The following is a 23,639-nucleotide window of genomic DNA, read 5'->3' as shown; positions in this document are numbered from 1 at the left end:
CCCTCTGTTGTCTGCTGCTCTCTCGCTCCAGCTCCATGTATGTGTTCGGAGGCTTCTCCAGTGTGCTGCTCAACGACGTGCTTGTCTACCGACCCCCGAGCTGCCGGGCCTTCCTGACGGAGGAGGGGTGTGCGAAGGCTGGGCCGGGGGTCCGCTGCATCTGGACCAAAGACCGTTGTGTACCCTGGGAACCAAACATGGCTAGTGGAAGCCCTTTATGTCCCTCTAAAGCTGGTGAGAGAGAGAGCGAGACTGACTTTTGTAATAACTTTAATTTGCATCACATTATAAAAATTCTCCATTCCCATCATGTCAACATTAACTGGTAAGCTAAAAAACAAAATCTCAGGCACCATTACTGTGCTACATCAAATCATTTACGCAAAAAAACTTCCCTGTCATGTGAACACACACACACACACACACACACACACGCACGCACACACGCACACACACACACCACCATCTACTACTACTACTACTACTACTACTACTACTACTTTCGGCTGCTTCCATTAGGGGTTGGGGTCATCTGTTTCCATCACTTCCTGTCCTCTGCATCTTCCTGTGTCACACCAGCCACCTGTTTGTCCTCCCTCCCCACATCCATAAACCTTCTCTTTGCTCTTCCTCTTCTCCTCTTACCTGGCAACTCCATATTCAGCATCCTTCTCCCAATATACCCAGCATCTCTCCTCCACACATGTCCAAACCATCTCAATCTTGCCTCTCTTGCTTTGTCTCCAAACCGTCCAACCTGAGCTGTCCCTCTAATATACTCATTCCTAACCCTGTCCTTCTTCATCACTCCCAATGAAAATCTTAGCATCTTCAACTCTGCCACCTCCAGCTCCACCTCCTGTCTTTTCATCAGTGCCACTGTCTCCAAACCATATAACATAGCTGGTCTCACAACCATCTTATAAACCTTCCCCTTAACTCTTGCTGGTACCCTTCTGTCACAAATCACTCCTGACACTCTTCTCCACCCACTCCACCCTGCCTGCACTCTCTTCTTCACCTCTCTTCTGCACTCCCCGTTACTTTGAACAGTTGACCCTAAGTATTTAAGCTCATACGCCTTCGTCACCTCTACTCTTTGCATCCTCACCATCCCAGTATCCTACCACTCATTCATGCATATGTATTCTGTCTTGCTCCTACTGGCTTTCATTCCTCTTCTCTCCAGTGCATACATCCACCTCTCCAGGCTCTCCTCACCCTGCACCCTACTCTCACTACAGATCCCAATGTCATCCGCGAACATGATAGTCCACGGAGACTCCTGCCTGATCTCGTCCGTCAACCTGTCCATCACCACTGCAAAAAAAAAGGGCTCAGAGCCGATCCTTGATGTAATCCCACCTCCACCTTGAACCCATCTGTCATTCCAACCCCACACCTCCCCACTGGCAACCTGCCCTCTTACATATCCTGCACCACCCCTACATACTTCTCTGCCACTCCCAGTTTCCTCATACAATACCACACCTCCTCCTTCGGCACCCTGTCTTATGCTTTCTCTAAATCCACAAAGACACAATGTAACTCCTTCTGGCCTTCTCTATACTTCTCATCAACATTCTCAAAGCAAACATCACATCTGTTGTGCTCTTTCATGGCATGAAACCATACTGCTGCTCGCTGATCACCAGCTCTCTTAACCTAGCTTCTATTACTCTTTCCCATATCTTCATGCTGTGGCTGATCAACTTTATACCTCTGTAGTTGCTACAGTTCTGCACATCGCCCTTGTTCTTGAAAATCAGCACCAGTACGCTTCTTCTCCACTCTGTCTGGAATCCACTCCCAGACCTCCCGAAGCGCCTCAGTTCTTGCGCCAGCGCCTCGTTGGAAATAAAAGGAGGAACTAACTCCAGCCACAGTGATCCGGGTGGAAGGCACTGCCAACGGAGAAATGAGTGTAAATTCATCGTTTACAAGCAAGCCATTTTCTATCAGCCGATTGACCAAACCCTGTTCCTTCAAAAATACAACCACCGCTTTATTCATTCATGAGGCGTACGATATGTTTCCGTGCCCCACCTGTTCTCCTACCGCCAGCAGCACCTGCTCCCCCGTGGCACTGGGCCGCAGTGCTATCCTCTCTCCGTGCCTCAAAGACAGGATGGCGTCCCATGCCCGCCAAGAAGCATGGCTCACCGTCCACCAAAAACAACCGCCGAACACACACCAAACTACAATAAGAACAACCACAACTACAAAACAATGATACAATAATCACATCAGGAAAAAAGAAGAAAAATCCAGAAAAACTCTACGCTAAACTCACAGTATGCCCTCAGAGACAGAGAGACATATTCTCTTGCAAAGCAAAATTGCAAGGTTGAGCTAAAGTACAGAATTTAGGTTTATGCTGACTTTGGTTTGAACCTGTCACCAGTCCAGAAGAAGGGAGGAAAGAATGCAGCATAGAGAAGCAGGAGCCCATCATCTGCCTGATTTGACTTTCTTCCACATATTTGGTTTCAATATATACTAAGCATTACAAAAACAACTATTTTGGGGCGTTTAGGTGGCGTGGCGGTCTATTCCGTTGCCTACCAACACAGGACTCGCCGGTTTGAATCCCCGTGTTACCTCCGGCTTGGTCAGGCGTCCTTACAGACACAATTGGCTGTGTCTGCGGGTGGGAAGCCAGATGTGGGCACATGTCCTGGTCGTTGCACTAGTACCTCCTCTGGTCGGTCGGGGCACCTGTTCGGGGGGGGGACTGGGGGGAATAATGTGATCCTTCCACGCGCTACGTCCCCCTGGTGAAACTCCTCACTGTCAGGTGAAAACAAGCAGCTGGTGACTCCACATGTATCAGAGGAGGCATGTGGTAGTCTGCAGCCCTCCCTGCATCAGCAGAGGGGGTGGAGCGGCGACCTGGACGGCTTGGAAGAGTGGGGTAATTGGCCGGATGCAATTGGGGAGAAAAAGGGGGGACAAAAAAAAAGCACAACTATTTCTCCAAGTCTACACCACAAAATCAGAGTGTCACTTAGTGTCTAAGTGTCCTTAAATGCAAAAAAAAATCAGCGTTAGGTTTTCCGAGCTTTTGTGTTAAAGAGAATGAATGAAGTCCCTTTTCTAAAGGAAAGTTGTGTCCTTACCCAGGCCACGCATTCATGTAATCCTCTCTCTCTTTCCATCTCTGTGTCTCTTGTTTCTCTCTCTCTCTCTCTCTCAGCCACAGTGGACGAGCAGTGCTACCATTTCTCAGACTGTGCCAGTTGCACGGCCAACACCAACGGCTGCCAGTGGTGTGACGACAAGAAGTGCATCTCTGCCTCAAGCAACTGTACCTCTGTGAGTCATCCAGTAGAGGGCAGTAGAGCACTACTGTTCTCGTACCCGCTCCGTCAAACGCAGCACAAACAGTTTTCATAAAGATTTCTGAAACTAGTGAATCGTAAATGGTATCAAAATGATATTTCTGTTGAATTCTTACATAGCTGGGAAGTGAAAATCCTGAGATTGTGTGGTGTTTAGGAAATGGATTTAAGGAATAAGACTGCATACTTCCCATGATGACATCTGGCTCTGTGTTTGACAGTCTTGAACAAGTAAAGCTGGGGGGGCAGTTTTTCATGCCATCATTGGGCAAAAATTTCACAATAATCCTTTCAGATTATTTTAATTCAGGTGGTCCGACAGAAAACTAGACTTCTGCATCTCCTCTTGGCTCTGTTTTGTGGCTTTAACGGCACGTGGTCCAGTGGTTAGCGTTGTTGCCTCACAGCTCAAAGGTCCTGGGTTCGAACCCCAGGCCATCCCAGGTCCTTTCTGTGTGGAGTTTGCATCTTCTCCCCGTGTCTGCGCGGGTTTTCTCCACCATCAAAAAGACATGCATGTTAGGGTTAATACTCCTGTCTGTGCCCCTGAGCAAGGCGGTGGAAAGAAGAACTGGAGTTGGTCCCCAGGTGCTCCAGCTGCCCACTGCTCCTTGAGGTTTAAATGCAGAGAACACATTTCACTAACTAAACAACTGCACAATGAGAAAAATAAAGTGGCTTTCTTTCTTTGGAAAAACAATAAAAAAAACTGACGGGTGTCTGGGTGGCGTGGCGGTCTATTCCATCGCCTTCCAACATGGGGATCGCCGGTTTGAATCCCCGTGTTACCTCTGCGTTGGTTGGGTGTCCCTACAGGCACAATTGGCCGTGTCTGCGGGTGGGAAGCCGGATGTGAAGCAGCAACCGGGACGGCTCGGAAAATATGGTAATTGGCTGGATACAGTTGGGGAGAAAAAAAAGGGGGGGGAGATTCTAACCCGGGACAGAAGATTTTAGTCAATCGCGGGTGATTTCAGAGAGAGGGTCTTCCTGTTGGCTGTTCCACGAATGCAGATGCGTCAGCACTGCCCCGCTGGTCACTTGTGGTTGTAACCCTAAAAATCAACAAGACCAACTCGAAGTCGCTGCTTCACATGAACAATATTAGTGTAACCAAGAGATTTTCTGGAAAATATAATTCAATACATGGACAGATTATTAACTACGTTACTAGATTCACCAGTCTCCCTTTGACAGCTCCTGGTTGTACACGAGTGTAGGGGCCTGAAGAGCAATGCGGAGGTCATTTGGTGGGAGGGGCTTAGCGGAGTGATACGAGGCAGCAGAGAGAGAGGCGGAGGGATTTGCACTGGGATGTTCAATGTTACCTCCTGCAGCTTTAAGGAGACTAAATGGGGTCTTCGTAGAAGAGGAGTTTCATTTTTCAGTACACACGTTATTAACAGGGCAATACCTCAGTCTACTAGTAGGGGTAAGAGCATGTGAGGGCAACTAGTCTGTAGTTCAGCAAGCCTGGTCAAGCTATTTCTCTGCAGTAAGTGTGAATAATACTTGTGTGTCCAGCTGCACCACATACTGATCTTCAGCACCTGGATTGTGATTTGTGATTTTTCTTTATTTGACATCAGTTTGTATACCCAGCATGCACGTGAATGCCGTGCATGAAAAGCATCTCTTGTTTTTCTGATCTTGCTTCACCACCTCCGTTGCCCTCCTATCCAATCGTTCTGCCACACTCCCTTGTCCTCCTCTCCTGCTGCAGGGTGTGAAGAACTTCACCATGTGTCCCGTGAGGAACGAGCAGGTGTGCAGCAAGCTGGCCAACTGCAAGAGCTGCTCGCTGAACCTGAACTGCCAGTGGGACCAGAATCAGTCCGAGTGCCATGCTTTGCCTGGTGAGACTGAGGAGAGGGATGTGCAAGCACATCCCCCCCACACACACACACATACACACACCCACACCCTAGTGCCCCCTGCATCCTTGCGTTCACGTCTGTAGTCCCTCACTCCTAGTCAGCATAACATTAGGGTCCCTTCTAAACCGGAACGTTGTCCTTTGTTTAACAAAGCCTTCTTTGTCTCCTGAAGTCTTGCAGAAAAAAACACCAACACTTTAATTCTCTGAGTGTCTCAAACATGAGCTGGAGCTTCTCAGAATAAGTGCTGCATGTATTTGTAGAGCGTTAAAGGTCATATTTGTGTTGTTGTGTCTAAACATTGGATCGAAATTCTTGGGAAGTGTTTCTGCATTTGCGGGGCATCTGTGCTTGTTGTGGTGGTGGTGGTGGACGTCAGTGCTGACATGTCGCTGTGTGTGTGTGTGTAACAGCTCAGCAGTGCAACGAGGGCTGGAGCCAGGTGGGAGATGCCTGTCTGAGGATCAACTCCAGCCGTGAAAGCTACGACAACGCCCAGCACTACTGCAAGAACCTCAACGGCAACATCGCCTCGCTCACCACCGCCAAGCAAGTCAACTATGTGTTGGAGGAGCTGAAGAAGCTCCATCAACACGACAAGGTACTTAAACAGTGTTTTGAACCTGTGTCACAAGTAATCATTTGTAGGGTCAGACAGTAGTTTACACCCACACTGATGATATTTGCTTCATTCTCCAACAATTTGTTGTACCCAGTTTTTTTTTTCTTCTATAGTTTGCAAATAACATCAGATTATTCAATGAATAACAATTATATAAAACACAATAAACATTGTCCCCCCTGTTCTCCCCCCCACAACTCATCCCCACTAACCAAGTAGGGACATACATTTTTTTAAAAATGAAAACATTTTTTAAATGAAAAGTAAATAGACAGGGCGTCCGGGTGGCATGGCGGTCTATTCCGTTGCCTACCAACACGGGGATTGCTGGTTCGAATCCCCGTGTTACCTCCGGCTGGGGGAGAATAGCATGATCCTCCCACGTGCTACGTCCCCCTGGTGAAACTCCTCACTGTCAGGTGAAAAGAAGCTGCTGGTGACTCCACATGTATTAGAGGAGACATATGGTAGTCTGCAGCCCTCCCCGGTTCAGCAGAGGGGGGGGAGCAGCGACCGGGACAGCTCGGAAGAGTGGGGTAATTGGCCAAGTAAAACTGGGTAGAGAAATGGGGAAAAAATCTAAAAAAGAAGAGTAAATAGATAAATAAAGTGTTGCTTAGATCAATGTAGAAGATCTTGATGGTACCCTACCCCCTCAGAGCTTGTTCCTGCAGAAGCATGTTGCCAACATTAACATTATGCTTTAAGAAGTACATAAAAGGTCTCCGGATATCATCAAAATATTTTGTTTACGTCTAACAATAGACGTTATCTTTTCCATTGACATGTTCGAAGCCATTTCTTTAATCCACATTTCAATGCTCAGCCCATTAACATTTTTCCAATTAAGAGCAATATTTCTGCGAAGGACATAAGTACTTCATCTTCACTGTACACATCTACACTTTTCTTCACCCTTTTTCAGCCCGTAACTGAAATTCTGAGTCACATTTCCCTGGTTTAAGGTTAACATTACTCCAAATATGACTGAAGCGTGACCAGGAGGAATTTATATTCAAATATTTACAAGTGTCAAACTAAAGGTTAATCATATTCAATACAATAGGGTTGTCTGTATTTTTTTGCTGGTATTTGTGATCTGCTGAATACAAATGAATACGAGTGCAACAGTCAGCTTGGCGTAACAGAACAATATTCTAAATCTATCCAGGTAGGAGGGTGCTCAGATGAAAAATAAAACATGATGGACCGCAGTTGAGCGGCCAAGTAATACCACTGGATGTTTAGGCATTTAAGGCCTCCTCAGTCATGTGGTAGATATGATCAAGCTAAACATAGTCTAGGGTGTTTATTTTGCCAAGTAAAGTTGGTAAACAGTTTCTTAATTCTAGTAAACAAAGATGATGGAGGGGCAGGGGGATATTCTGGAACAAATAGAGAAATTTAGAGATTATGTTCGCTTTTAGAACATTCATCCTACCAATCATTGAGATGGGTAAAGATGTGCAACGTTCTACTGATGAGGTAGTAGCTTCCACAATTGGGTCATAATTTATCTGAACGATCTTTTTCACCTCAGGGACAATTTTTATACCCAGATATGTGTGAAATTATCCATTGGGTTGAAAATAGAAGCATAAACATGGCTATTTTTCCTCTCTAAGTCATTAAGTAACAATGTAGATATGTAGATATTTAGAATTGGTTAACTTTGTATCTGGATATTTTTCCAAATGTTTTAATAAGATCTATCTGTGCAGAGATAGAACTGTTTAGATTTTTTAGGAGCAAGATTACATCATCGGCAAAGAGTGCTATTCTATGTTCTAAATGACCTTAAATTCCATAAATGTCACTATGCAGCCTCACCACTATAGCAAATGGTTCTGTTGCAAGAATAAATAGCAGTGGTGATAAAGGACTTCCTTGCGGGTGATCTCTAGAGATTTTAAAGATTTTAAAGAGATTTTAGAGACCACATTATTGGTCAAAACTTCTGCAGTGACCCCAGTACAAAGCAATCTAACCCATTTACAAAATGTGTCCGCAAAGCCAAAGCGGGTAAGCACCTCAAACAGATAAGACCATTCAACATGGTCAAAGGCCCTCTCTGCACCAAGTGAGAGTAAGGTTGTGTCTTTTGCCCCTCACTGGCTGTGTAAAATATTGAACCCTCATCTGACACTGTGAAAACCTTGTCTACCTTAAATAAATCAATTTTGGTCCTCTCCCACCACCCGAGGAAGCAGGCCCTCCAGTCTTCTTACAAGAACTTATATTTATGATGTTTTAGGTAAAATATATACGATATACTAAGACAAACCTTTGACTGTTTGATGCTAGATGTGAATTGTACGTACATAACTGTTCCAACTTACATACAAATTCGACTTATGAACAGACTCAAAAACAGACTCGGATCATAATCTGGGGATTTCCTGTACAGAAATTTCTAGGTGTCAGGAGTGAATCCTGGTGTTGTTTTCTGCTATTTAAACCCATCTGTCATAAGGTCAACACATTATGCTTCCAAAGACGGTGTTTTATGCTGCATGATTGTGGCAAAAATTATAATCCTTATCATTTTGCTAAATATTGTGATCATGATTATTAATCATAATTATTAGACTGTGTTATCAATTCTTTTTCAGTTGATTTGTCACAAGAAATGGGATTTTCCCCTTTTCATCCCAATTTGTTGTGACACATTTTTTATTCTCTTAAATTCCTGCCATGGCACAACCCTTTGGGCTATTGGGGAGGGTGTAGACTTCTGTGATGTGTGTCCACCAATACATCTGGAACCAGCTAGAGGCATCTTTTCACCTGCCAGCTACATGTTTCTCTGGGGGAATGTAATACATTGCAGAGGCTCACACTGTTCCGCTGAGATCCCCGACATAACCATACAGGCGACTAACCACTAATTGCAGTGGTGGGACATATTTTCCCCATCTCCTCTCTCTTCCCCAACCAAAAGCCTTACCAAATGTGCTCCCTACGACGCCCGGCTTAGCCAGAGGCAACACCAGTGCTGGGACGCTAGCCTATTAGTCCCCCATACTCAGTCTTTTGACTTCATGTCCTTGTTCTCAATAGAAAGTGAAAGCTGCTGAGCCCTTTGCTGTGGCTAAGTGATGTCTCAAGGCATCAAATCTGACTTGCAAAACAGTGTGGATGTCAGGATCCATGGGTCTCTGATAGCCTTAATGATATGATGCAAAGTCAACAGCATTCTGAAGAAGGAAGAAAACCAGCTTGGCAACATCTGTTATATCTAAATTGATTTGATTTGGGTGGCACGGTGGCACAGTGGTTGGCACGGTCGCCTCACAGCAAGAAGGTCCTGGGTTCGAGCCCTGGGGTAGTCCAACCTTGGGGACCTCCCGGGTCGTCCTCTGTGTGGAGTTTGCATGTTCTCCCTGTGTCTGCGTGGGTTTCCTCAGGCACTCCGGTTTCCTCCCACAGTCCAAAGATATGTAGGTCAGGTGACTCGGCCGTACTAAATTGTCCCTAGGTGTGAGTGTGTGTGGGTGGGTGTGTGTGTGTGTGTGTCAGTGCTGTGATGGACTGGCGGCCTGTCCAAGGTCTCCCTGCCTGCCACCCAATGACTGCTGGAATAGGCTCCAGCATCCCCGTGACCCTGAGAGCAGAATAAGCGGTTTGGATAATGGATGGATGGATGGATGATTTAAATCAATGAAATGCTGTTTACACTGCCAAGTATAATTAGTGAGGAAAAACCTATCAAAGTACTATATTGCTCTCTAAGAACTTCTAAAAAACGGATACGTCCCACCAAAATATCAGGTATAAGTAGTGACAGAATGAGTACATTCTGTTTGCAGTGGAGGAATTTGTTTTAGAAATCTGAACAGCCAGTGGCAGTCACATCTGACCACAACAAGTTCTGCCACGGTTCTGACCGTTGATGTTCTGTCTCTTTGTCCCCATCAGCGGCTGTCACCCTGGGTGGGCCTGAGGAAGATCAACGTGTCCTACTGGGGCTGGGAGGACATGACTCCCTTCACCAACAGCAGTCTGCGCTGGCTACCGGGTGAGCCCAGCGACTCCGGCTTCTGTGCCTACCTGGAGGAGCCACAGGTGTCAGGCCTGAGGGCCAACCCCTGCACCGCCACCGCCCATGGCCTTATCTGTGAAAAAGCTGCTGGTGAGACCCAAAGTTACTTTTAATGTGGGGGAAACAGATGAGCAGAGCAGCTAGCGTCTAATGAGGGATTTGACGTTGTAACGCTACAGGTTAAATAATTTAATAGGGGTCAATTTCCCATTGAGGGTAATGGTATGAAATACTGCTCCAACGCCAGCGGTGGTTTGTTTCCCACATTAACGCCACGAAAGGTGGACGAGTCTTGCTGAGCACAATTTAACTTATATGAATGTCAGCATAGATATTAAACACAGATGAGTGAGTAGAATTGGTTAAATTAAGATTAAAAGTGGGCATCTGAGTGGTGTGGCAGTCTATTCCGTTGCCTACCAACACGGGAATCAGCGGTTCAAATCCCTGTGTTGCCTCCGGCTTGGCCGGGCATCCCTACAGACACAATTGGCCGTGTCTGCAGGTGGGAAGCAAGATGTGGGTATGTGTCCTGGTCGCTGCACTAGCGCCTCCTCTGGTCGGTCGGGGACACCTGTCGGGGGGGAAGGGGGAACTGGGGGGATAGCGTGATCCTCCCACGCGCTACGTCCCCCTGGTGAAACTCCTCCCTGTCAGGTGAAAAGAAGCGGCTGGTGACTCCACATGTATGGGAGGAGGCATGTGATAGTCTGCAGCCCTCCCCGGATCAGCAGAGGGGGTGGAGCAGCGACCGAGATGGCTCGGAAGAGTGGGGTACAGCCAAGTAGAAAAAGGGGAAAATGTAAAAAAAAAAAAAATTAAGATTAAAGGTTTTTAGGAAGACGCTACATGCTGTGTTAGTCCAACAGTCACTGAAGTCACCAGTTAACATGATGTAACCCGTAAACTGTGTTTATTTAACATAGCGCAATGTCGAAAATAATGCTCTTTATTTCACATGGTATAACAGAAAATGATTGTTTCAACAAATCTATGTTGGAACCACAGTGCCGCCAGCAGCATGTCTGCTGAAGATGCATCGCCACTGTTTCATCACTGTACAGTGCTGAAACCACAGATGAACAACTAGTCCATAGCTATGTACAGTGTGGACTAGTGGTTCTGGTAGTCGACTAGTGAACTGTTCTATGAAACCCCTAACAGATGCACAGCAACACACAACATATTTCACAAGGTTTTATATCAGCAGCTAGTAATAATAAATGAAGAAATTCATCCAAATCAGTACAGGTATCAGTGGGGTCATTAGATTGCTTAATGTTGGTCAGGTAATGATTGTCTATATTTCAGAAGTATCGTTGGTTACAAATCCAACTTGTCATTGTTTTATAACCAGAGGACTTATAGTGTCGGATTCCACAGTGATGTTTTGTAATTTCTAGTGTCATGTTTTCCAAATGGTGGAAAAATTCAGTAGTGTCGCAACTGTCGTCTGCAGGGAACCCTAACCAGAGCGCCCGTCCTTCTTGTAAGAGGCCGTGTTCCCTGCACAGCAACTGTGCCAACTGCACCAGCCAGGCCATGGAGTGCATGTGGTGCGGCAGTGCCCAGCGCTGCGTCGACTCCACTGCCTACATCATCTCCTTCCCCTACGGCCAGTGTCTGGAATGGCAGACCGGAGACTGTCTCGGTAAGACTGTGTGTCTGTTCGTTATCTAATGCCGTCTGTCTGATTGATCCTTCCTTATCTAGCTTTCTGTCCATTTTTTTAAACACTAGAACGACCAAGGTGGTCATTTTACAGTTTTGGATTTTCAAAGTTTAATATCTCTGTGGAAAAAGAAAGATACAGACCTGCCGCTCCCTGAATGCTCCTAAAATTGCATATATTTGTATTAAAATTACAAACCCCAATTCCAATGAAGTTGGGACGTTGTGTAAAACGTAATTAAAAACAGAATACAATGATTTGCAAATCCTTTTCGACCTATATTCAATTGAATACACTACAAAGACAAGATATTTAATGTTCAAACTGATAAACTTTATTGTTTTTTGCAAATATTCACTCATTTTGAATTTGATGCCTGCAACACGCTCCAAAGCAGCTGGGACAGGGGCAACAAAAGACTGGGAAAGTTGAGGACACCTGTTGGGAACATTCCACAGGTGAACAGGTTAACTGGAAACAGGGGAGTGTCATGATTGGGTATAAAAGGAGCATCTCCGAAAGGCTCAGTCGTTCACAAGCAAGGATGGGGTGAGGTTCACCACTTTGTGAACAACTGCATGAGCAAATAGTCCAACAGTTTAAGAACGTTTCTCAACATACAGTTCCAAGGAATTTAGGGATTTCATCATCTACAGTCCATAATATCATCACAAGATTCAGAGAATCCGGAGAAATCTCTGCACGTAAGCGGCAAGGCTGAAAACCAACATTGAATGCCTGTGACCTTCGACCCCTCAGGCAGCACTGCATTAAAAACCGACATCATTGTGTAAAGGATATTACCACGTGGGCTCAGGAGCACTTGGGAAAACCATCGTCAGTTAACACAGTTGGTCGCTACATCTACAAGTGCAAGTTAAAACTCTACCATGCAAAGCCAAAGCCATATATCTTTTTTTTAATATAAATTTATTTCTGATTTTTCCCTTTTTTCTCCCAATTTAGAGGCCAATCGCTCCCTATTTTAGTTCAAACACCCACCCTCGTACTGCATGCGTTCACCAACTGGATCTCACCGGCCGGCAGTCTTGAAGGAGATGCCTCCCCACTTTCGTGACAAGACAACTCCAGGCCGAACCACTGCTTTTTCCGACACACACAGAGACGCACTCATGTGACGAACTCAAGCCGACTCCGCCCCCCTCCCGAAGTCAGCGTTGCCAATTATTGCTGCTTCGTCGAGTCCGGCCACAGTCGGATCTGACGAAAGCCAGATATCAACAACACCCAGAAACGCCGCCGGCTTCTCTGGGCCCGAGCTCATCTGAGATGGACTGATGCAAAGTGGACAAGTGTGCTGTGGTCTGACGAGTCCACATTTCACATTGTTTTTGGAAATCATGGACGTCGTGTCCTCCGGGCTAAAGAGGAAAAGGACCATCCAGATTGTTCTCAGCACAAAGTCCAAAAGCCAGCATCTGTGATGGTATGGGGGGGGGGGGGTGTTAGTGCCCATGGCATCATGGGTAACTTGCACATCTGTGAAGGCACCATTCATGCTGAAAGGTACATACAGGTTTTGGAGCAACATATGCTGCCATCCAAGCGATGTCTTTTTCAGGGACGTCCCTGCTTATTTCAACAAGACAATGCCAAGCCACATTCTGCACGTGTTACAACAGCGGGGCTTCGTAGTAAAAGAGTGCGGGTACTGGACTGGCCTGCCTGCAGTCCAGACCTGTCCCCCATTGAAAATGTGTGGGGCATTATGAAGCACAAAATATGACAACGGAGACCCGGGACTGTTGAGCAACTGAAGTTGTACGTCAAGCAAGAATGGGAAAGAATTCCACCTACAAAGCTTCAACAAGTAGTGTCCTCAGTTCCCAAACGCTTATTGAGTGTTGTTAAAAGGAAAGGTGATGTAACACAGTGGTGAACATGCCCCTGTCCCAGCTTCTCTGGAACGTGTTGCAGGCATCAAATTCAAAATGAGGGAATATTTGCAAAAAAACAATAAAGTTTATCAGTTTGAACATTAAATATCTTGTCTTTGTAGTGTATTCAATTGAATATAGGTCGAAAAGGATTTGCAAATCATTGTATTCTGTTTTTATTTACGTTTTACACAACGTCCCAACTTCAGTGGAATTGGGGTTTGTAGTTTTAGATTAATTGCACAAAAAAGAAAAAAAAAGTTATGATAAGATCCACCTAAGGGCTCTGACACACCAGGCCATCGCCCCATGTCGGGCCGTCGGTGAGCATATGTGAACCTAGTTTTTGTGGTGTGTCCCGCCCTGTCGGAACTAGTCGGACCCCTGTCAGCAGCTAGTCGGCCGATTCAGCATGTGAATTGGCTCCAACCGGCGAGCCCTGTGTTGGTAGACAACGGAATAGACCGCCATGTTACCCGGACACCCCTAACAATCATTTTTGAGTCTGTAGTGCCCATGCTCAGACTTATGAGATGATGCCATAGCTGGCAATGTGCAGAACTGCCAGACAGCCACACTCCATAGTGAACTTTATGCGTTCAGCTGACGCAGAGGGGAAATGCCATCAATCTTTCATCTTTAAAGTGGATTAAAGAGCCTGTTTGCCTAAAGGTCAGCTCCAGGTTCTGTGCTCTTTAATATTATGAAATGCATGGAATATGCCCACAGTGGTGCCAGATAATTGACATGTCTCAGATTAATTTACCTAAGTGTATAAAAAAGTTGAGGAGCTGATAGGCGCCATCTCAATTCATTTGTTGTAGGTGACACACAGCATCCCAGGGAGGCTGGCCCTGATGCTCAGAATATTTGTCTTGATAAATGTGTCCCTTCTGGCAGCAAGGACAAAGGCAAAGAAATATCCTGTTAATTCTTCTAAACCCTCCCTCTCTTTCTATACCCTTTCTTTTTCTTTGCAAAGCATTCCCTCCTTCTAGTGTTCCCCACGTTCTTGAATTTTCTCTCTTAATTCCCTCCTTTCTTCCCTACATGGAAAATTACACTTTCAGTGTCAGTAGGCATTAGTAAAATTCATCTTCCCATTTTTCGATGGATTTTATAAGCTGGGAGACTCAAGTATTTCAGATAGTGGCACGTTCAAATGCATTCCACATGTAACATAGCGGTGACATGATGACTTAATCCGCGGTCTCACTGCCTGCAGACATGTTGGTCAGGTGGACTACAGTAGAAGGTGCTGGTCTCACTGCCTGCAGACATGTTGGTCAGGTGGACTGCAGCAGAAGGTGTTGGTGTCACTGCCTGCAGACATGTTGGTAAGGTGGACTACATCAGAAGGTACTGTGCTAAGTCAACAGACGGCATAGACAGGTACCAGTCAAACCATGGTGTGCATACAAATGATAAAGCAGATGATGGAAAGTGGGAGAAGCATCCCAGTGCTAATGTATTTCAGCAAGCTTAAGGTATTTTTTTAGCGTTCCTAAGTGAAGTTTTATTTCTTCTGTTTAAAGGAGATCTGTCTGAAAATCGAACCATCATCTCTTTTAGTCTTGAGACGTCCGCTTCCAGTGTGGGAAGATGGCAGCACGAATTCACGTTTGCAGTAGCCTCACCCAGTACCGGTGTGGGGAGGTGGCGGAACAAAGTGGCCTCACCCAGTACTGTCCATGCAGTGTCTTTGCCGACGCCTGCGTCTATACCCCTTTCAGACCAAGCGCCGACCCGGGTTGGACCAGGGTTGATTTTGTGTATGAAAGGGATAACCCAGGTTTTCCGACCCCGCTTGGTGACCCGGGTCGAGAGGTGGGTCGGACCAGGGTCGGACACGGGTTGACTTCGGTGTGAAGTTGCAGCACCCGGGTCGCTAACAACCGGGGCGGGACAAATGAATCTATTGGTTACGAATGGGGACGCACAGCAGTGACGCAATTATAGGTTGCCGTTGTCCATAAACAAACGGTGCGACGCTGGCGGGATTGTTTTTTCAAATACATTGTTGGTGAACGTGGATTAAAGCAACACGGAGAAATGGCAAGATTTCGGAAGTGCGGGAGCTCCTCGCGTTCGTTTTGTTTTCGTTTGATGGCTGGGAGAGCTTGGTCTGCTGTGTCCTGTGGGCCCAGGGACCACGGCCCTGATCACAGCTGCACCCGAAGAGGTAACACCAAGGGTGGTCTGACAGGATGCGGAAGCAGGGCAGGCTAAGCTAACTGCTAGCCCATGCAGACCGACAGTTTCGATAACACCGAGGATGGTCTGACAGGATGCGGAAGCAGGGCAGGCTAAGCTAACTGCTAGCCCATGCAGACCGGCAGTTCTGATAACACCGAGGGTGGTCTGGTGGCGGCCTTGCGTACCATTGACTGTTTTAGTGTCGTGTGGAGTGCGAGGAGGTGTGTCGAAGGTGTCTGGCTGGGAGAGCTGGCGTTGGATTGGCTGGGGGAGCCTGGTCTGCTATGTCTGGTGGGCCCAGGGACCACCTGCATGGAGCTGTGCCCGAGGTTAAAACACTGAGGGTGGTCTGACTTGACGCGGAAGCGGGGCAGGCTAAGCTAACTGCTAGCCCATGCAGACCGGCAGTTCTGACAGTCATCCTGGCTGGCGTCCGTTCCCTGAACAGTTGATTTTTTTGGACTGTGTTGCACTGAGTGGACTGTGTTGTTAACTTTGTGTGTGTGTGTTTTTTTTGTTTTTTTGTTCTGTTTTTTTGGTGGTGTCGTTTTTAGGAAATTTGGGATATGTTTTTTTTCTTTTGTGCCACGCTGCTGTGGGCAGGGGGAAACAGAATTTCATTTCTTTTGTGTATGCAAATACATGAAAGAAATGACAATAAATTGTTCCTGATTCCCGAGACAATTGATTTGAGGTAATGTCAGTAATGACTATTTAGCAGGTTACTTTTAACTTCCTGTCATTTCCCTGCAAAGCAGTGTGACGTGAGGTTGTTAAGACAGGATGTGTGTTGATACGCGAGCGTCCTCCTTCACGCTGGCTTTATTTGCTTGGCAACGAACGTCTGACGAAATGAAGAAAAACGCTGTGGCAGGGACAGCCGAGCTGGGCGGCGGGTCATCGATAATGGAAGACCTGCAGACATTATCACCACATTTAGGAGTTGTTCTCAGATTTTGATCAAAATCGGATGTGACATGAAAAAAAACCCCAAAAGAAACCAAAAAAAGCTTCACTTGTGTTTACGGAACAGCGTGTTCCAGAGGAATGTGCTTTTTTTATCCTGTCTTCAAAACAAATTTAGGCAGCCTCACTCTGCAGTGATTGCTGTTTGGTTGTCATGGTTTCACATCCATTAGTAGAATAGCTTGAGATTTGTTTGACACAAACTGCGGGCAAAAGCACAGAGTGTTTGTCTCCTTAAAGTAGCGGTGGCATTTTCTCTCCCCGTGTGTCTGTCTGGGAGGCAAGTGGCACCGCTAAAACTTGTCAAGCAATTTAGTGGCATCAAAGTTCGGCTGCACAATCACTCCAACAACAGTGTTGCTCTGGGTTGCCGAGTTAGGGTGCAGAGCACAAAGCAGTTGTGGAACCTTTTAAAGACCTTTATTGAACGCAGCCTAATTTTGGAGGGCTGGAGGGTGACTGTGGATTGATGACTTTCTTTCTATCGTTTATTTCTCCATCCACTGTTGATCCCCCGTGTGACTTATCTGCTCTCAAATCTTTGTTTTCCTGACAGCTCAACAGATACTGTGTGTTTCATCGTAAAGCACACAACTGTGCTTCTTTTTCTGTGCTAGATTTGGAAAGAAGAAAAAGACAAAATCAATAAACTTCCCTGTGAATTTAATTGAAACACACACAATTAAAAAATATCGTCACTAGGCATTTTATATGCTTCTCTGTTTGAAAGGGGTTCTACGTTCTTGTTCCTTATGTTGTTCCTCATGTTGCTTCTCATGTTGCTTCTCATGTTGCTCCTCGTGTTGCTTCTCATGTTGCTCCTCATGTTGTTCCTTATGTTGGTCATTATATTGTCTTATGTTGGTCCTTATGTTTTCCTTATGTTGTTCCTCATGTTGGTCCTTATGTTGTTCCTCATGTTGTTCCTCATGTTTTCCCTTATGTTGTTCCTTTTGTTGGTCCTTATGTTGTTCCTTTTGTTGAGCCTCATGTTGCCCCTTATGTTGTTCCTTACATTGGTCCTTATGTTGTCTTATGTTGGTCCTTATGTTCCTTATGTTGGTCCTTATGTTGTTCCTCATGTTGTTCCTCATGTTTTCCCTTATGTTGTTCCTTTTGTTGGTCCTTATGTTGTTCCTTTTGTTGAGCCTCATGTTGCCCCTTATGTTGTTCCTTACATTGGTCCTTATGTTGTCTTATGTTGGTCCTTATGTTCCTTATGTTGGTCCTTATGGTGTTCCTCATGTTGTTCCTTTTGTTGATCCTTATGTTGTCTTTTGTTGTTCCTTATGTTGGTCCTTATGTTGTTCTTTTTGCTGATGCTCATGTTTCCCTTATGTTGTTCCTTACATTGGTCCTTATGTTGTCTTATGTTGGTCCTTATGTTCCTTATGTTGGTCCTTATGGTGTTCCTCATGTTGTTCCTTTTGCTGATCCTCATGTTATCCCTTATGTTGTTCCTTACATTGGTCCTTATGTTGGTCCTTATGTTGTCTTATGTTGGTCCTTATGTTGGTCCTTATGTTGTTCCTCATGCTGTTCCTTATGTTGGTCCTTATGTATTCTTTTGTTGTTCCCTATGTTGGTCCTATGTTGTTCCTTTTGTTCATCCTCATGTTGTCCCTTATGTTGATCCTTATGTTGTCCTTATGTTGTTCCTTATGCTTGTAGAACAGTTTGGATGCTGCCATGTTTGTGTCAAGGTGACCACCTTAGTAAATAGAAGAATAAAAAGAAAGTGAATAAATGTTCCCAAAGAAAAATAGCTGAACAAAGGTGCTGGTTTTCCATCTTGAATGAGGCTCCTCCTTAATCATTCAAGAATACATTTTATTTGAAGATCAACTAAACCCTAAACTACATTTGTGAGTTTGCTGCCATCTAAGGCCAGCTACACACTAGAGGACTTTTCATATCCTACATGATATATAGAAAACAGGGGGAACCACACACATAAGGACAGATTTGATATAGTATATATACTTAGCACAAAAAGTAAGGAAATTTGTGTTTGGTAGATTATTTCTTTGTTGTAACAATGCTTCTTGGCAATAAATCTTATACCGTTGGTAAGCCTGTTTATTTCCCTTTAAATGGTGCCACATTTGTAAGGAACATGCATTTGTGGAATGAGCAGCAGAGCTGAGTATGTGGGTTGCATCCATGAAAAATTTGCCAAATCTTCTCTGCCAATGCCACACAGCTTATTTTGCTGTTGCTATTGACTCTTGTTTTGAGCTTCTGGTACCCCAGGTGCTGACAATCAGGTGCCTGATATAAGATTTATTGCCAAGAAGCATTGTTACAACAAAGACATAATCTACCAAACACACATTCCCTTACTTTTTGTGCTAAGTTTATATAGCGTTTTTTTCTGAAACCGTCAATGGTGTTGAGTGCTCGACTAATGAGGAGCGGAATATCAACACGGATACAGGGAAAAATATTTTAATGCATAGCAGTATATCATTAGTTGCGCACTCACAACACCATTGGCGGTGTCGAAAAAAAAACGCTAGTTTTTTTTTTCCTGTTGTCAGAATGCACACACTAGACGAGTAGACAAAGATGGCACATCACACGCTTAATGATTATACTGTAACGACCACATATGACTAGACTCACTGGCCGGTTGGCTAATGGGTCGGACTCTTTAGTCGACTGGTTAACATAGTCGCCCGTGGTGCGGGAGACCCAGGTTGGCATCCCGGCTGTGGCAGTTCCCGGCTGCCCCCTGAATTCGCTACATTACATCCCACTTCTGACACCAGTGTAGTGAATTCGGGGGCAGCTGGGATGCGAAACCGGGTCACCCGCACCATGGGCGACTATGCTAACCAGACCCTTTAGTCGACTGGTTAATGTCGTGGTGCAGGAGATCTGGGTTCACGTCCCAGCTGCGGTGGTTCCTGGCTGCCCCCCGAATTTGTTGTCAGAAGTGGGATGGTTAGACCGTGAGGCCATCGGAAGCGCATGCACCCAGAGGCGTGAGGGAGCTTCCCGAAGGGGGTCGGGTAGTGTAATGATCATGAATGACTAGACTCGCTAGCCGGTTGGCTAACGGGTCGGACCCTTTAGTCGACTGGTTAACGTAGTCGTCCATGGTGCAGGAGACCCGAGTTCGTGTCCTGGTTGCGGCAGTTCCCGGCTGCCCCCTGAATTCGCTACAATACTAACCATCAGTCACAGGCCAGACTCTTCGAACTGTGTTATATTAGACCAGCTGTTTGTGGTAATGCAACTCTTTAGAGAACAACTGCTATTAAAAATCGAAGAAGAAAAAGACTTAGAAACTCTTGTGAGCCAACTTGACTTTAGAGCAAAACAAACATGGAGGATGACTGTCAGACACAGCTTGTCATGCTTTCGTTTGCATTATTTTTCAAAAAAACAATTCAAAGAAATTAAACAATGGCAAGAAAAAACTTTATTGTTTTGTTGTTTGGAGTTGCAAAACTTCTGCTTCTTCCCAGTTAGCTTCACTCTCATTGGCTGTTGTGGGTTTCTGTTCCTCTCGCAGTACAGCATTTCCAGTCCTAAATATGAAGTATGTTAGATATTACTGGAGATGCAACACATGTCTTGTGAGTAGAGCGGAAGGCTAAAGATTGAATCTGCAAATATGTCACACTAGGATGATTTGGGAAGATATGAGCAAGTGAATTGGGCATAAAATATGGCCAATTATACAGCAGTGTATGCCTGGCCTAAAGGTGAAAAACCATCTATAAGCGCTTGACTGATGTTGGGACCAAGTGATGTAAGCATAGCAGGATAAACCCAGCTGCAGATATATCTGAATGATACTTGTGCTGAACTAGTAAAGGGGAAAACAGAATTTAGGATTGTGAATGCAGAACACAAATTTAATGTTCAACATTTATGGTCTCAATCAAGCCATAGCGACACAGTAAGACTTATGTCAGAGCATTTCATGCACAACTGTAAGTAAGTCTCACCCTCTACCTCTCCCTTTAGCCCAGAATTGTTCAGGCCTGCGGACATGTGGCCAGTGCTTGGAGCAGCCAGAGTGTGGCTGGTGTGGCGATCCTAGCAGCACGGGAAAGGGGCTTTGCACAGAGGGCTCCTACCGAGGGCCCATGAAGAGACCAGCGAAACTGGGCTCGCAGAACCACTTCCAGGACATGAGCTTGGACCTTGCAATCTGCCCCAGGGACAAGGGCTACGAGTGGGCCTTCATCCACTGCCCCGGTAAGAAATTACACGCCGAAATCATGATCCATATGTTATATAAATGTATACTTATTTAGGTATACAATCAAAAAAGCACACAAATAAACTGAAAGAGAGACATGTGCAAAGAAGGAGATAGAAAAAGAGAGGTTTTGATTACCTACTGACTGTAATGTCTTTAGTTCAACGGGACATTTTTAGGAGGTGCCTGTTACAGACTCCCTATGCAACTCATACCTCCCTATGGCTTTCATGAATGTAAGAAAAATGCCACTAAGTGATATAATGCTCTCTCAAAGCCACAAGCCATGCAGCCGCACCGTGTAAACCGATAGCATGGTTGCTGCAGCCTATAAGCTGAGGAGCTCTTATTGTGACCAGTGCTCAGTAGTTGTCATTTCAGCGAGGTTTAAAGATGTAAACGTCTCTCCATGACTCTTGGCGAGCATGGGAGCCACATGCAGCAGGTTTTGCTGTCCAGGAGAGACCAGAGTAGAATTTATTTTTTTGCATTAATAATGAAAATAAATCACATATTTCTCCATTGTAGTGCCCTGAAAAAAATAGTTAGTTATTATAATTAACAATTAATTAATTTTAATTGATGTTAAAATTACTTAATTAATCATTAATTACAATGTGTTTTTAAAGGAATCATCTATTAAATTAAACGTCACATCTATTAAATTAAATGTAAAAAATACATAAATTAAATTATTATTATTTTATTAATGAATAAAGCCACACATTTTTTTTTTGTATAACAGGCTTTTCCTTTAATCAAGGTTAAAGCTGTTTTATACCAAGTGGACATTCACCACTGTATTTCAGTGTTAGAAAACAAACGATTTCTCGCTCATAAATACTGTTACTTTAGAAATGGTAAGTACTGTTACTGCAGAAATGCTAAGTACTGTCACTGCAGAAATGCTTAGTACTGTTACTGTAGAATTGCAGCCCTGTGAAGAGTAAATTGTACATTGGACAGTTGTCAGAGTGAGTGTGTAGAAGTAAGGGCAGATTTTCAAGACACTGTTTCAGTAAAGAGCCGAAACTGAAGTTAATAAAAGTGAAAATTTACAAATAACTCCAAAAGTAAGATTTATTGTAACAAGCCCATTACTTACACAGCTAAAAATGTGTATAAATACACATAAACTACATTATCATAAAACAAATCAGTTACAATAAACGAGATGATTCTCTTTCTAATTACAAAATTATCTTTGGATTGGTTTTGCCAGTTGGGGGCATATTCCTATTGCCAATAGGGGGCTTAAGTGTACTTGGATCACATTTCCTGGTTAATAATAACACACATGTGAAGATGCCAGCTATGAAGAGAGTATTTTAAAGATACGACCTGTTTAAATCACAACAATTATGTTACGGCAGGCGTTAGCTCCTGGCACCACCCAAATAGTTCTGTCTCTATCTCCCTCTTCCTTCAGCAGTAAGAAGAAAAATCCTGGAGACCTCCCTGTCTCTTGGCATCTTTCATTAGCTCTCCCTGTAAATAAAAAGTGAGCAGGAAAGTGTCAGTACTCGTGGATGCAATGATGCCAAGTCCATGTGACAACTCCTTTGAATTGGTCTCTGGAACTGTGCTGTTCTTTCACCCCTTGGAAGGAGGTTTAAATGATTGGATGGTGTTGCACACTTCTATAATAAAATTGGACAAGTCTATGTCACACAAAAAAAAGAAAAAAAAGTATATACACCAATTAGCCAAAACTGCCATCAGGGAATACCGTTACCATGAAGGGGTGTACTTGGTCTACAACAGTGTTTAGGTAGGTGGTGCATGTCAAAGTAACATCCACATGAATGCCAGGACCCAAGGTTTCCCAGCAGAACACTGCCCAGGGCATCACACTGCCTCCACCGGTTTGCCTTCTTCCCATAGTGCATCCTGGTGCCATCTCTTCCCCAGGTAAATGATGCACACACGCTCGGCTTTCCACATGATGTAATAGAAAACATGATTCATCAGACCAGGCCATCTTCTTCCATTGCTCCGTGGTCCAGTTCTGATGCTCACGTGCCCATTGTAGGTGCTTTCGGTGGTGGGCAGGGGTGATCATGGGCACTCTGCAGCTACACAGACCCATACACAGTAAGCTGTGATGCACTGTGTTTAGTGACACCTGTCTACCATAGCCAGCATGAACTTTTTCAGCAATTTGAGCTACAGTAGGGTGGCATGATGGTGCAGTGGTTAGCGTGGTCGCCTCACAGCAAGAAGGTCCTGGGTTTGAGCCCCGGGATAGTCGAACCTTGGGGGGCGTCCCAGGTCGTCCTCTGTGTGGAGTTTGCATATTCTCCCCGCGTCTGCATGGGTTTCCTCCGGGTGCTCAGGTTTCCTCCCATAGTCCAAAGACGTAGGTCAAGTGAATCGGCTATACTAAATTGTCCGTGGGTGTGAATGTGTGTGTCAGGCCTGTGATGGCCTGGCAGCTTATCCAGGGTGTCTCCCCGCCTGCCGTCCAATGACTGCTGGGATAGGCTCCAGCATCCCCACGACCCTGAGAACAGGATAAGCGGTTTGGATAATGGATGAGTTACAGTAGCTTTACTGTCAGATCGGCCCAGACAAGCTAGCCTTTGCTCCTCAGGCGCATCAGTCCCCTGTCACCAGCGCACCAGTGGTCTTTCCTTGGACCACTTTTGGAAGGTACTGACCACTGCAACACCCCACAAGACCTGCCATTTTGGAGATGATCTGACCAGTCATCTAGCCGTCATCTAGCCATCACAATTTGGCCCTTGTCAAAGTCGCTCAGATCGTTATGCTTGCCCATTTTTCTTGCTTCCAACACATCAACTTCAAA

General features: G+C 45.1%; 1 protein-coding gene across 2 annotated transcripts in view; it reads left to right on the top strand.

The window, feature by feature from the left end:
* Positions 1-23,639, top strand: part of atrnl1b (attractin-like 1b) — a 169,809-nt gene that overhangs the window by 32,486 nt on the left and 113,684 nt on the right. The window contains exons 12-18 of one of the 2 annotated variants that reach the window (XM_056296653.1): positions 32-234; positions 3,197-3,315; positions 5,065-5,197; positions 5,632-5,819; positions 9,759-9,972; positions 11,342-11,533; positions 20,593-20,826. In XM_056296653.1, coding sequence (XP_056152628.1) covers positions 32-234; positions 3,197-3,315; positions 5,065-5,197; positions 5,632-5,819; positions 9,759-9,972; positions 11,342-11,533; positions 20,593-20,826 — 1,283 coding nt within the window. Of the gene's footprint in view, positions 1-31; positions 235-3,196; positions 3,316-5,064; positions 5,198-5,631; positions 5,820-9,758; positions 9,973-11,341; positions 11,534-20,592; positions 20,827-23,639 lie in introns of those variants that run through there. The other variant, XM_056296654.1, reaches the window with a different exon arrangement.

This window comes from Lampris incognitus, chromosome 17 (genome assembly GCF_029633865.1).
Source record: "Lampris incognitus isolate fLamInc1 chromosome 17, fLamInc1.hap2, whole genome shotgun sequence".
Classification (NCBI taxonomy): Eukaryota; Metazoa; Chordata; class Actinopteri; order Lampriformes; family Lampridae; genus Lampris; species Lampris incognitus.
This window is presented reverse-complemented; position numbering and strand designations above follow the sequence as displayed.